Source organism: Diadema antillarum, unplaced genomic scaffold (assembly GCF_040938485.1).
Source record: "Diadema antillarum isolate AM-2024a unplaced genomic scaffold, OU_Dant_1.0 scf00000029, whole genome shotgun sequence".
In the NCBI taxonomy this organism is placed as follows: domain Eukaryota; kingdom Metazoa; phylum Echinodermata; class Echinoidea; order Diadematoida; family Diadematidae; genus Diadema; species Diadema antillarum.
Genome location: NW_027270918.1, coordinates 6,076,194 through 6,089,931, shown reverse-complemented (window position 1 = coordinate 6,089,931; position 13,738 = coordinate 6,076,194). Strand labels below are relative to the sequence as shown.

Here is a 13,738-nt window from a genome sequence, read left to right as displayed (position 1 = left end):
GAAAGTTCAACTTTTTCTCCCTCTTACAGAGAAAGTCTGAGAAAAACTTAAAGAAACCTTAGGCATTGAGGAGAATGTTGTCACTACCAAGCAGCTGTTGCCAGTTTGACTCTGGTGCTGCGGCTATCCCATGAGGCTTTGCAAGAAGAGGTCAAGTTATTGACCCCTTTACTGACAGAAATGTTTCAGAATTTTCGTCCTGTTTGAACATACCACTGGATAAAATATCTCACCAGAAGACAACCCAGACCTTCTTCTGTCGAGGGCTAGAGCTGAGGGCATGGGGTCCCCACTCTCTGATAAAATGTCTGGGAGTTATGAAGTACAGAGGGGATCAGTTGCCTTGTCTGGCTTGAATTACTTCCGTCAATAGGACAGGATATAGCACTAATATCACTTAATTTACAGAATTTCCTGGTGGTCTCCAGAGATGCACTTTTTGAGCATACATCATTTCATCTGAACCATCAAAGACACCCCACATATTCCCAACACCTGACGTTCAAAGGAAAACATCAAAGAGTATGTACCCAAGGGAGACATTTCTAGAGAGTGGGTGCAGCAGAGCAAAAGTCTTGGTTCATTAAGAATCCGCAAGAACCGAGACAAACAATCAAAAGCAAAGAGTTAAGGAGATATGAATGTTAATAAAGTCATCTACCACTATGATCATTTTCATCTCTGATAATCCTCTTGCTCCATGTCTGGAATGTTGTTAACCCACTGAAGACTAGTCCCAGGTATACTCAGGCAGGTGTTTATAGGAAATGCATAAAAATCAGCTTGTCCTCAACGGGTTAATCTTCAAAAGTCTCAACGCAATAAAATCAACACATTTCCTTTGTGTGTACCCTATGAACAGGCCTATGATGACATGTTTTTACATATTCTTCACAAGCAGGGATTTCTTCTGTTCACATGACTTCCAGAAATATCACACCCTGCTCTACTTTTGTGCACAATACATATGAAGAGTCCTACATGTGAGGTACATATGGGGGTGTCTATCACCGATACATCGATTTCAGGATCTCTTTCTGCTCTGTACAAGATTCATGCAAGTTCCTGTGTTCACAGTAACACAGTACCATGAGTGTTGCCAAATGGCAAGAACTGGCCAGAGCCTTTTTACGACAGTGTCCGAAGGCGCAATGTGTGGTCTGCACACCAGCTTTACTCTCCCTACAGATGTGATTAGCCAACTGTAGGTGTTAGTCCCACTTACTTGCGATGGTGAGAGTGGCGGAGGCGTGCGGTCTACCGTGGTCACTGATGCAGATGCACTGATAGCTGGCCTCGTCCGAGTCCTGGACATTGTCCATTCGGAGGGTTCCATTTGGGAAAATGTATGTCCTGCATGTTTTCATGGATAGATGAGAAGTAAATGTTAAAAAAGAAAAATAAATAAGGAGGTTGTTACAGATAAAAAATATACCATAACTTTCTACATTAATGTAGCGATGTAAAGACATAAAAAATCTTCAACATTGTACTACAAAAGGTATAATGTAAAGACATAAAAACATCTCCAACATTGTGCGACAAAAGGTATAATGTAAAGACATAAAAACATCTTCAACATTGTGCTACAAAAGGTATAATGCACAGAGGCCCCTGGTACTCTGAGGCAGCTTGGGTGAACATTTCCCATCTCTTTGAGTACTGATTCACTAAAACTGAGAAACCACTCAGCGGCATTACATCAGGTAACTCAATTTATGCAGAATGTAGCTTAGAGTTACACAGATTGTGTTATGATACAACACCAGTGAACAGTACAATGGCAGTGGTCCTAAAAGGCAACTGAACACAGATTCTCACATCCATAGACATGCCAGAATATGAAAAGTCTCTTTCACAAGACACAGTGGAACCTCGGTACATTAAGGTCAAATATAGCAAGATACTTGGAATAACAAAGTAATTTGCAGGCCCCATTCCTTTTGTATTCTTTTGTTTTTATCACTGATATAACAAGATGCCTGATATAACAGGGTAATTTTGAAGGTGCCATACCTTTATATTCTTTTGTTTTTATTCGTGATATAACAAGATAACAAATATAATGAGGAAATTTCAATGGTCCAAAGTAGTTTGTTATAATGATGTTCTCGTGTAAATGCAACATGTTTTTCTGCTCTATGAAACAGTATTTCTCTTCTATCTTAGATTTGGATATCCTTTCAGAATATGTCCTTCCAAAATGAATACTAGACATTCTCAATTTATGATCTACAAAACAATATTTCACTGAGGCGAGCATTCCTGCTGCTACACATTCCTCTTTCAAGACGAGAAAATCAAACACTCTTCCTGCAAAAGGCTTATGAAGTGACTGGCTGACATCGAATATTCTCACAGTATCACTACACCATCATCGATCCCAAGAGTGGTGTACCCTCAGCCTGACTTAGTTCCAGCTGTTTGATAGCCCCCAAAATATTGATTCGAATTTCTCTCATCGCTATACATGATGTGAGAGATGAATAGAGAGTTCGATAGATAGATAGATAGATAGATAGATAGAGAGATAGATAGACAGAGAGAGAGAGATAGAGAGATAGAGAAATAGAAAGTAGATAGATAGATAAGACAGATAGATAGATAGATACAGAAGATAGATAGACGGATAGATAGATAGATACAGTAGATAGATAGATAGACAGATAGATAGATAGATAGATAGACAGAGAGATAGATAGACAGAGAGATAGATAGAGAGATAGATACAGTAGATAGAGAGAGAGAGAGAGATAGATGGAGAGAGAAAGATAGATGGATAGAGAGATAGATAGAAAGAGAGAGAGATAGATAGATAGATAGATAGATAGATAGAGAAACAGAAAGTAGATAGATAGATAGATAGATAGATACAGTAGATAGATAGACGGATAGATATATAGATACAGTAGATAGATAAACAGATAGCTAGATAGATAGATAAATAGATAGATAGATACAGTAGATAGATATATAGACAGATAGACAGATAGATAGACAGAGAGATAGATACAATAGATAGATAAATAGATAGAGAGATAGATAGATGGATAGAGAGATAGATAGATAGATAGCTAGATAAAGTAGATAGAGAGATAGGTAGATAGATAGATAGATTGAGGGAGAACGAAAGAGTGAGAGGAAGAGAGAAGGATGGAGTAAAGCTTGCAGGATATTGAGCGAGCAGAGGATATAGGATTCCACGATCACGTACCCAGTGCTGGTTTCGTTCAGGAGTGCCAATGGGTCCTCTCCCTTCTTGTTGATGAACCACTCCACCGGAGGTGAGGGGTCACCGCTGAAGATGCAGTCGAAATGGACGGAATCTCCACTGACTCGGAGAGCATCCTCGGGAGGGGTTACAATGACTGGTATGTTGGAATCTGCAATGATAAAGAGGGTTCAAAATACTCACATAAGGGTGTGACATATCACAAGTTTGAAGGTTATCAGCAGATACACATATCTTGCAGTATCAGGTTTTGTAGCATGTTCAATGCCACTGATAGAACATCCTTGTTCAGTTTCATACTTATTGATTTTTGGAATTTGGGATCAAAGTGGAACATTTTTCAACGGTGAAGAAACAAATCCTTTCTTTACCACTTAATATATAAGCTTTATTTTAGGCTTTACTGTTATATATATATATATATATATATATATATATATATTTGTTCTTTTTTAGAACTGTAAGAAACAACAAATGATAATTGAATTGAACTGAAATCCTTTTCAAAGTGTTGTCGGAAGATATACTGTGCACACTAATAAGTGCCTTCTACACAGTTGCCCTGCAATCTACGTACAATACTTCCCTGTGAGAATAAAGTTTAGCCTCCACCACTTAGCTCACCAAATAAGGAATAAACAGAAAATAAAAAAAGATATAAACAAGAATACCACATCAATATCAATAGGGTAAGCATACAAACATGGTAGCTGACTATAACTTATATTACACATATTACACATATCACATATTACAACGAACCTGAGTTTCATGCGTGTCTTGTGGGTGAAAAAAAAAATGGTCAAGACCACTTAATTAACCTGGTCAAGTTGTATAACAGGTAACTTAATGAAGTATTGCAGACAGCATATAGCCCAGAATGATTTCAAGAAAAACATCCCAATCTCATCCTGCCACTTCCTCAAAACCCTCGCTTTACAACTTGGAGTAGATTACAAGATATATATACACTCCCATCTACATGGTCTCCTCCGAATATATGATGTATGTATCTCTCTCTATCTTTCCCTACAGCTGCATGAGAGGGAGTTCTAGCTAGACACGGCAGTTATAAATGATTAAGATGGAATTCTGTTAGGAAAGCCTTGAGGGAGAAATGAGTCACATAGAGGAGCTCAGTCGACTCAGAAACAAGGCACAAGCATCTCTAAACCCCCTCCCCTCAAATCCCCCCCCCCCCCCGGAAAATTAAAAAAAGAGAGAGAGAAAAGGAGAGGAGACACAAATTTGAAGCATACATTTGAACTTAAAAAATTCAAATATTGGTCTGTACAACAACAAAAAACTGACAAAAATATTTGATCTCAGTTTATCACAAATGAAACTAAAGAAGAAAGAGAGATATGGGGTACATAGGAAGCACAGTGAGATGAAAGGATAGTACTGAGAAATTATAAAAGACAGTAGTTCCATCTCACAGAAAGAGTGTACCTGTATTCTGACACAGTGAATAGAGATATGAAAATTTCTTCAGATACATACGGAGACAGAGATTATCAAACGACAGATTAAAATCTCCTGACATGAATGGCAGAAAGGAGAATCAGACAAAAGACTAGTCTGACGAGTCTGACATAGAAAATTGCGGCTGTATATGCAATGAAACGCATGATTTCATATCTAAAACCTGCATCAAATTATATAAACAAATCATCATAGGATAAAAGTTATGCATTGAAAAAAAAAAGAGTTTGGTTCGAGGATGGACACTTTTCAATCATGGAACGTGAATCAAGATGTCTTTTGAGCTTGCCGACAATGAGACCTACAGTAATCCACGCAGCTCTCATAGGATTACCATGAACTTCAGAGCCACCATGTTACAGCTTGTGGCCTGCCATAAAATGTCACTGGGTACTGTAATTCATATGAGATATTACGTGCATTGGTAATTTGCCAGAGCAGTGACAGCTCGAACACCCCCAGCCACCACCACCACCAGCCTGATGACTTGCTTGATTCTTTATAGTTTTGATGTCTCTCTATCTAAACCCTTTTTCATCACACTCACTTGTTGCAACCTAAGTAAATCATCCTAAGCCTACCATTACTTTTCATTAACTAACTCCTATTCCATCTGCCTCTGACACAAAGCACAAAGTTTTCTGCAGTAAGCAAATATCTGAAGTACTTGTGAGCTAGTATGCCAAGAAGCCATACATGGCAGAGGCAATTTCAAATTTTGCCCTCTACTAAATAAAATACATTTTAAATCGATGGAGCAGATCCTAATAAAGAAATAATTGATTGAGAGTGTACATATGACCAGGCATTTATTTTGCTTTCACACGTAATTTTGCTTTGTGCATGAGATTGGTATCCAGGATTAATTTACAAGTACTTTGGCATTTTTGTCCATCAAATAAAGTAATTCATGCTAACAGCAAAGAAACACAATTTACAAATGAAGGTCTGCTATTGTAGCAACTTAGGGCATCCCTTTTAACTCATGAAGGAAGTACGGATTACAGTAGATGATAGCGATAATAACAACAACATTAGCAACAACAACAACAAACATACTAACAACTTTGAGGCATGTAGCCTTTGAAAGTGAGGGGCTGGCAGAATTCTTCCAGCCATTTAGGTGACCTAGTGTGGTGGAAGAAAACACTTCCCCTCATTTTTCCTACTTACTTCCAGCAAATGCACCAAAATGTGACCGACTTCGCACCGACTTCAGCCGAAGCATGGCATGCTAGATGAGGCATGCATGAATGTTTCTTAAGCACATTGTGCAAGCCCCCCTTTCCCTGTTCCCCCTGGAGGTTTTCAGAAACACGCAACTCTGGGCTGGAGTGCTGGCGCTTGCCCCAGGGTGCATTTCTCGCCCCATCAAAGGAAGCGACCTGCCCCGGCCTTCTCCTTGAGGTAGGACTTCTTTTTTTTTGACAGCACCGGAGGATCAGCAAAGATCCTAACAGGTTTTAAATCATGCTCGATTCATGTTTCCTTCCCTCTATCCCTAACGCAAAACTTCTGACAGAATAAGTAGCAGAAGAAGGAGGGGGGGGGGAAGGTGGAATGGGATTAAACATGCTTGTTAAACATTCATGCGAACCCCGGAGGACCTGCCTGCAAGCCCTGGGGCTGCTGGAACCCATTTTGATAAGCGGCAAGATTTGGATTGATGAGGGCGCATTGGGTTTCGGCGTGGCAATGGCTGCGTGAAAGGGAGAGCCGTCCTGCGAGTGTGCGGAGGCACCAAATATAGGCAGGTTGTTTCCCCTGCATCCAACATCTCAATCTCCATTCGTAATGTCACACCCCACTCCACTCAGAGCACACGGAAACGGAGGAAGACTACTTGAAAATTCAAACACAGAACGAGCCTCAGCTGACTCATTCTCAACAAAGTTCCATCCATCCCGGTCGGCTTCATGAATTACAAAAGTGCTGTCGGACACATCATGCGTGTGTGTGTGCTATGGTTCCAGAAGGAAAACATGACAATTTGGACATTCTTGACGGGGTAAATTGTGACTACCGATTGCTCCACCATCTTGTTTTGATGTCTTCCATGAATCATCATCGAAGACTCAATAGTGTTAAGACAAAATGGCGGAATGTTGATCACAATCCAAATGCCAAGATTTTTTTTACGCCCGTTCGTAGGAACAGAAATATCCCGCTATTTGCCGATCACAATAATCTGTCGACCAAACTGCGCATGTCCGACATCTACCGAAATGGTGACCCTTACCCTTGTGTTCATGAGCTGTTGTGATGTGTGTTTTCAGGGAGGTGTCTTGAATAACTGAATGAAAAATCTCAAGATTTTTTTTTTTAATCCAGCATTCCCACACTCACTGCAGTGCAAATTATCACACTATTTCTCAAATCATCTCGATAATTCCGAAATAGCAATTGCACAATTTCTTGGGATTTGAATTGCTATGCTGATCACACTGTCTCGCAAGATTATTGGGTCTACAAGGGTAAAGATCTCGAGATTTGGATTGCGATGCAAATCCTGAGATTTGTATCCTGGTAATTAGTATCAGTGTCAATTCCACTAATGTAGGCAAAGCACAGAGACCCAACATATAGCTAACCATAGCACTGAAGGTTTTTTTTAAATAATTTTAACACAGATTAGGCAAATATTATTATTACAAGAAGTTCCTTATTCAATCATGGAAATTCCAGCATTCATATTCATTTTATATTTCATACCACCCCACATAATACCCCACTACTGTGGCTGCCATTCTGAGAACACTGGAACATGTCAATAAACTACTGCTGGAGATAAGCTACATTACAATTCTTACAATTACTTTTTAGTACAAGTTCATCCTATTGTGCATCCAGTAATTGCAGCAGACTACGGTATTATACAACACAAATTGAACCCTCAGATGAGCTTCTGTACACAAGACCATTGTACTGGCACTCAATTGTTGTTCATTCAGATTAGATAACCAATTTTACTTCCGACTGCACCTCAACGGTTTCAACCAGTGGGGCGCATATACTCCAGCCCCCATATAACACTCATCATCGAAAAATGCGCAAGCAGTCGGCCAAATAGGACAATAGCCTGCTCAGACGGGGCAGAGTTCAGCCGCAGACCAGTCTGTCTGGTCTGGCAGCCACAAGGCTGGTAAACCAAGGAGGGCAACCATAAGTTCTCCTGGCCAAGGGTGAGGGATCACTGTGGTATTTCAGCTCACTACACAAATCTCCACGCACAAGCATGGCTAGAAAGTAGTGAGCACAATCATATTTTGGATATTTCATGGTATGTCAGTACTTTGCTGGCTGGTACCAGAACACACAACACAACACATACTTGTACAGTTGTAGGTGTACTCTTGGAAGTGGAAAGAGATCCCAGCTCCCTGGTGTACTTGACAATTATCATAAAGGGTCGACACTGTACTCAGTCGCTGGCAGAACTCATGAACGATGAATACTCTTTTTCCTTTCCTTTTTTTTTCTCTCATTGGGGGGGGGGGGGGGCAGTTTAATACAATTGTCAAACACATATAAAACCCATGCTACTGTAGGCAGATATTTTTTTTTAATTCAGGGCATAGTTTTGGTACATATCAACTGTAACCATCAAAGTGGTTTCAGAATGAGAGATGTTCAATCTTCAAACCCTGTACTCCACAGTATCTTGACAGACTCTTTCATGGATTAAACACAAACCAGTAGGTCTATCTCGAGTATCCGAGTATCAATAGTGTCTCTAACCACAGCCTCTTTCTTTACCTCTTTCTTTACCCCCCCCCCCCCATCCAATATCCATATTCTCAAAACCTTAAGAATTGAGCAGAGACACATTACTACAGAAAACTCGAATCACGGATTAAAATGCCCTCAAATTCCTTCCTGCATGTGTCACTTTATAATCAACAGCAACAACAGCAAGAAGGTCGACCTTGACGAGGTGTTCATGATTCAGATACCTCATGAAAGATACTGTCGATCTATAATTCATAACGAGGAGGGCTCCCTCTTCAACACCTCAGTGGATCCTCCTGTCATCACTGATACATTTCTAGGTCACCAGTCTGCAATCTATACCCCCTACACAAGTCCATTTTCACTTAATAAATGATCTCTTAGCACCTTTACCTGCAACCCTCGAGTGCTACTACCATTGGCAATCTCCCACAAGCATGAGCCCCTTAGGGAATCAAACTACGCTCTTTGATGAAGCATAACATGACAAGCTTGTGAAAATAGAACATGCAGTACCTTTGACAATTATACAGTATCAATTGCCTTGAGGACTTGGATCTACTGTCTTGGACCACCAGAGCTTTAGGATATAAAAGATGAACCTTCTGCAATGATGCCATTGGTCTGATGGGATTGCATTGCAAATACAACCATGTCTATGCATCTAACCAGTTGAAAAGTGTGACATTCAAATATCTCCTTTTGTGCTCTTTATGTCTGATTCTAGTTGTTGGAAAAGCAGATTTTCTCTCGTTGTCAGAAATACGTGGAGGAAAGAAAAACAAATCCAGGAGCCGAGCTAGTTCTTTCCCAGTGCCATATCTGAGTCGTCCCTTTAAGGCTGGCTGATTCGCAAAGGTCTACACCATGGGATGTAGTGAGGCATGAAACACCTTGAATTGAGGTAGGCGGCAGTCTGCCGCTACCCTCGCAGAAGAAAAGATATCCAGTCCCCGCGTTTGATCCTGACGATGTTACAACAAAGTCTCCTCGAATCTCCACAATGTGCATTTTTCTCCGCGGGAAGGATTGTTTGCACATCTCATTTTATGCGTATGCCAATGCAGTTCCGCATTATGCGACTTTCTATAGAAACTTTTCTCTTCTCTTTTTTAGGTTGACGTGCATCAATCTGTTACCAACTGTTGCCAAAGTCTAGGCTGTTTCTGTTTCATTCATGAATTTCTAATATCCCATGTAACATGTCTTTTCTCTACAACAATGGTGTGGAGAGAGAGTGAGAGAGAGACACATGGGGGGGGGGGGGGCTGTCAGACAATTTGTATACAAGTACATCTTTGTGAATTCATTCGGCAAAGCAAACAAAACCTCACTATGTATGCTACATTTCTGCCTCAGTGAATTTTTGTATCTGATACAAACATGTTCATTTTCTGCCATAATCCACGCAAAGCTTTCAATGGAAGCACAAAATACACATTTTCACAATTAGGAGGGTAAATTCATTTCACAGAAAAAAAAACCCCAAAGAAACCACACAAAAAAAAAAGAGAGCACACAGAAAAATCCAACCAAGAAATCACAAAACAATATTAACAATCTCATTCAAAAACCTGTATTACATTGCACACTTGGCTCTGAATACTCTCGGTATACTCTTGTTCAGGTATAAAAAGGACAACTAACAGATGCCCTAACATTGCCCCATAACCCTCAGTGTGCCCAGACACTTAGCTTAAAGGGATCGTATAGTTTTGGTTGAGACCTAATTTCAGGTTTCTAACATTTTTTGGTGAGATAAATGAGAAACTCCTTATGAAATATGAAAGAGCATGTAATTACATGAGGAATTCAATGCTTATTTGATGAAAAATTGGTTTTGAAATGGCTGAGATATCCAAAACAGAGCGATTCTAATAGAGTGTCGGACCCACATTTTATTACAATCGCTTTGTTTTTTGGATGTTTCAGTCATTCCAAACCCGATTTTCATCAAATAAACTTTGAATTCCTCTTAATATGGTATGATCTGTACTATTTCATAAGTGTTTTCTTGATATCTCGCAAAAAGTTAAAAGCCCAATTCTCATCTCCACCAATACTGTACCATCCCTTTAACCTTCAGAGCTTTTTCATCAGGATTCATCCAACCCATCCAAACCTGACCTAGTTGTAGATTAACAAACCTGCTCAGGTGTAGCAATGTGCCCGAGACTGTTTCCACTTCAGTCGAGAAATGTACTGTATATGCCGAATATTTCGCGAGGTTTTTATTTTCGCGAATTTTCGCAAGTCAGCTGCTATTCGCGAAATTAAAAACACGCGAAAATATTGACTCTAATGCCGATATGAATGTGACGTACGCGTATACATTTTCTCTGTTCAGTACAGGACTCCACGATCGCGAATTTAACCACTCGCGAAATTTTCGGGAAGTCCCGATTCGCGAAAATTTAGACTCGCTAAATATATTGCGTACACAGTGAATGCAATGCTGAATTACAATTACTAAATTGCAATTATGATTCAAATTATCGTCTATACATACGATCGAGGAAAGATTAGCAGATTCTGAGATTTTGAATTTCAGAGCGAGGAGGGGAGGTGTGGCTTCTTTCCGAGTTGCCATCAATCACTCTTGAGCGGTAAAATGCACTCGCGCTTTGACTGCACTGCGAGCATTTGAGGAGTGCAGTTTCTCTGCGGAAGTATTTGAAAGGACACAGTAAGCACCTCCCCAGAAACACAGTTTGGAGGTCAATCTGTACACATGACTGTTTCATTCCATAATTCTGGTGAACAACGACTGGAAAACACCTCCGAACCGTCATTTGAAACACGATTGGAGTTACGATTTAAATCGTCCTCCACGATTCCAGTTTGCATTCACACGGCAAAAATGCACGATTTGAATCATGATTCTAGTGATGTGTCATTTCAATCCTGTTTCAAATTATGCACTCTCGGTGCGTGTGAAAGCAATCTATGACCCACTGGAAGACCATGGACGTGACACAATACGGATTAGGTAATCTCTTTTTATTGACAGTTAATATCGAGGCATCTGTACCAATCAGTGAAGAAAGCACTCGAGTGTTGCACGGCGAACGGTGAACAAAAGGCGATAAGTTTTAAATAAAGGAGTGTCCATCTCATTTCATCATCACTGTTTGACAAGATGAAACTAACTTGAACTGTCAATATATACAGAACTACTGCTATAACTCACTGCCGCAGTCAGCCTGCTAGTTGCCGCACCATCCTAACAAGCACGCACCATCCTAACAAGCACGATAAAAATCGCAAGCATATCTTTATCTTTATGGGAAACACATGTCCATTCTCAAAATAGCAGGAAAGATACATATGTCTATATTTTTTTCTTCGCCACAGCGCACATAGAGAGAGTTCCAGTGTATCTGCTCTCAAGTAGCCAGGCGTTTATGGGGGGCACGAAATGCAGGCCATTTTCGATGCAAATTGGCCCCCCTTTTATGGGCAATTTTTATCGCCAAGGGACTTGCCCTATTGCTGGATAGTGTTTGTGCAAGGAGAGGCTGGCAACGATCATAAAAAAACACAAGCCAGCGGTTAGCCTGGGGGCTGGGGGTAAGACAATTGTAACAGCAGTTATTGGCTCCCTGGTATTCTAGCACCTCCTTGTCAGGCGGCCTGCTACACCAATGCCTTCTGTTCCCCCTCTCAGTACACAGAACTGGCATCTGATCATGAACTCTCCCTCTTTGGAAAGAATTTTAAAAAATGGTGTGAAACCACAAATATCTGATCATTTCTGCCACATTGTTTGTTGTCAAGGCAGGACAATATATGCTCATAGCGATTCTTATGACCCTCAAACTGTGGATTTGGCCAAAGAATCGAACAGGGCTCTCCCTCCCCCCCCCCCCCCCCCCCCCAACCCAATAGCACATAATCAAACCTGGCTTTCTTCACACTTTGTAAACTAAAGAACTTCCCACAAATGCATACAGAACACAAGCGTACAAATTTGTACTAAATTTATCATTTCTTTGTCCAGAGCAATCTTTGATACTCTTCAGTCAGGGAATTTTTCCTTCCTTTCTCACATTTCCTCAGATGTATAAAACTATCTACTTTTAATTGAAATATAAAACCGTGACCCAAATTCCAACTTGCCGACAGCAACATATATACCACTTGATGATTTGATGTGAGCTACTGAGCACTGAACAATGGAAATATTCACTGATGATAGAGCACAATGATAATTACATGCACTTGATCTTGAAATGCTTCGGTTGGGTGGTCAAAGTAAACACCTCACATGGTAGTGGTCGATGACTGACCAATACTGTCCATTCCACTTCACAGTCGTTCACACCGTAGTTTTCATTTCATTTCCCCGCGACACCTCCTGTATTTATTCTAGCAGCGTCCCTCACTCCATCTCCGGCCAGATGAGTGGCTGGGGATCGCAGCGGAAAGGGAGGATTCCGTTTGCGAGAACATCTTTGGCACCTGGGCCCCAACTGCTGGGAAACATTACTCACCACACCAGCGATTCTAACCACGGTTTGAGATGCCTGCCACTCCTATCGATTACAGTAGGAGCATGATCAATACTTCCTCTATCCATCCAAGATCTCATACGACGAGAGGTACCACAGTGGGATGAACATCTACCATCTACTCCTCTTCCCAGTTACACGTTCTTTCTTCCAAGCTGCAAGCCTGCCCTCACTTTCCCTCAAAAAATGGTATCCTCAACTTGTCTGACCCAATTAATGGAAACTGCTACACCCGCTGATACAGTCATAATTGATTTAAATGTACTGATAGGAGTGCACTTAGTTGTGTAGTCGCAGACCCTAGTTAAATCTTGTTTTGACATTTGATCTTCATCTTTTTTTCTCTGATATTTTACCAGGCACAAAGATAAGACTGAGGATGTAATGAGATTTGCGAAGCACGGCATCATCATTTTATTGGAAGTAGAGTTGACATCTCCCTGTCTTCCAGTACGCTTAATCCTTCCCTCCCACCCCCCCCCCCCAGCACAACTTATTCTTATTTTGTAAAGTCATGATTGTAACTGGCTCAGTTTTTTCGTGCTCCTAATAATCCTCACTGATATTCATGGTTTGGTTATTCACATGCACATGATGCGAACAAAACCAGAAAGATGGTGCTTACATAGCCCTTGTGAAGTCCTCACTACGTTTACACGCTCACATCCACAGTGATGTCAAATGTTTTCGGCAATACTCCACAAGCCCTCATTTATGATCTTGTGGCACGGAGGACAAACAGACAGACAGACAACACACACACAAGAAGACACATAGTGCA

The 13,738-nt window shown here is 40.7% G+C and overlaps 1 protein-coding gene across 1 annotated transcript in view; it reads right to left on the bottom strand.

The window, feature by feature from the left end:
• The window catches only part of LOC139739173 (inactive tyrosine-protein kinase 7-like), a 101,254-nt gene that overhangs the window by 13,670 nt on the left and 73,846 nt on the right, over nt 1–13,738 (bottom strand). Inside the window, exons 4-5 of the mRNA XM_071649791.1 lie at nt 3,215–3,383; nt 1,226–1,353 (exon numbers count right to left, since the gene is read on the bottom strand). Coding sequence (XP_071505892.1) covers nt 1,226–1,353; nt 3,215–3,383 — 297 coding nt within the window. The remainder of the gene's footprint in view (nt 1–1,225; nt 1,354–3,214; nt 3,384–13,738) is intronic.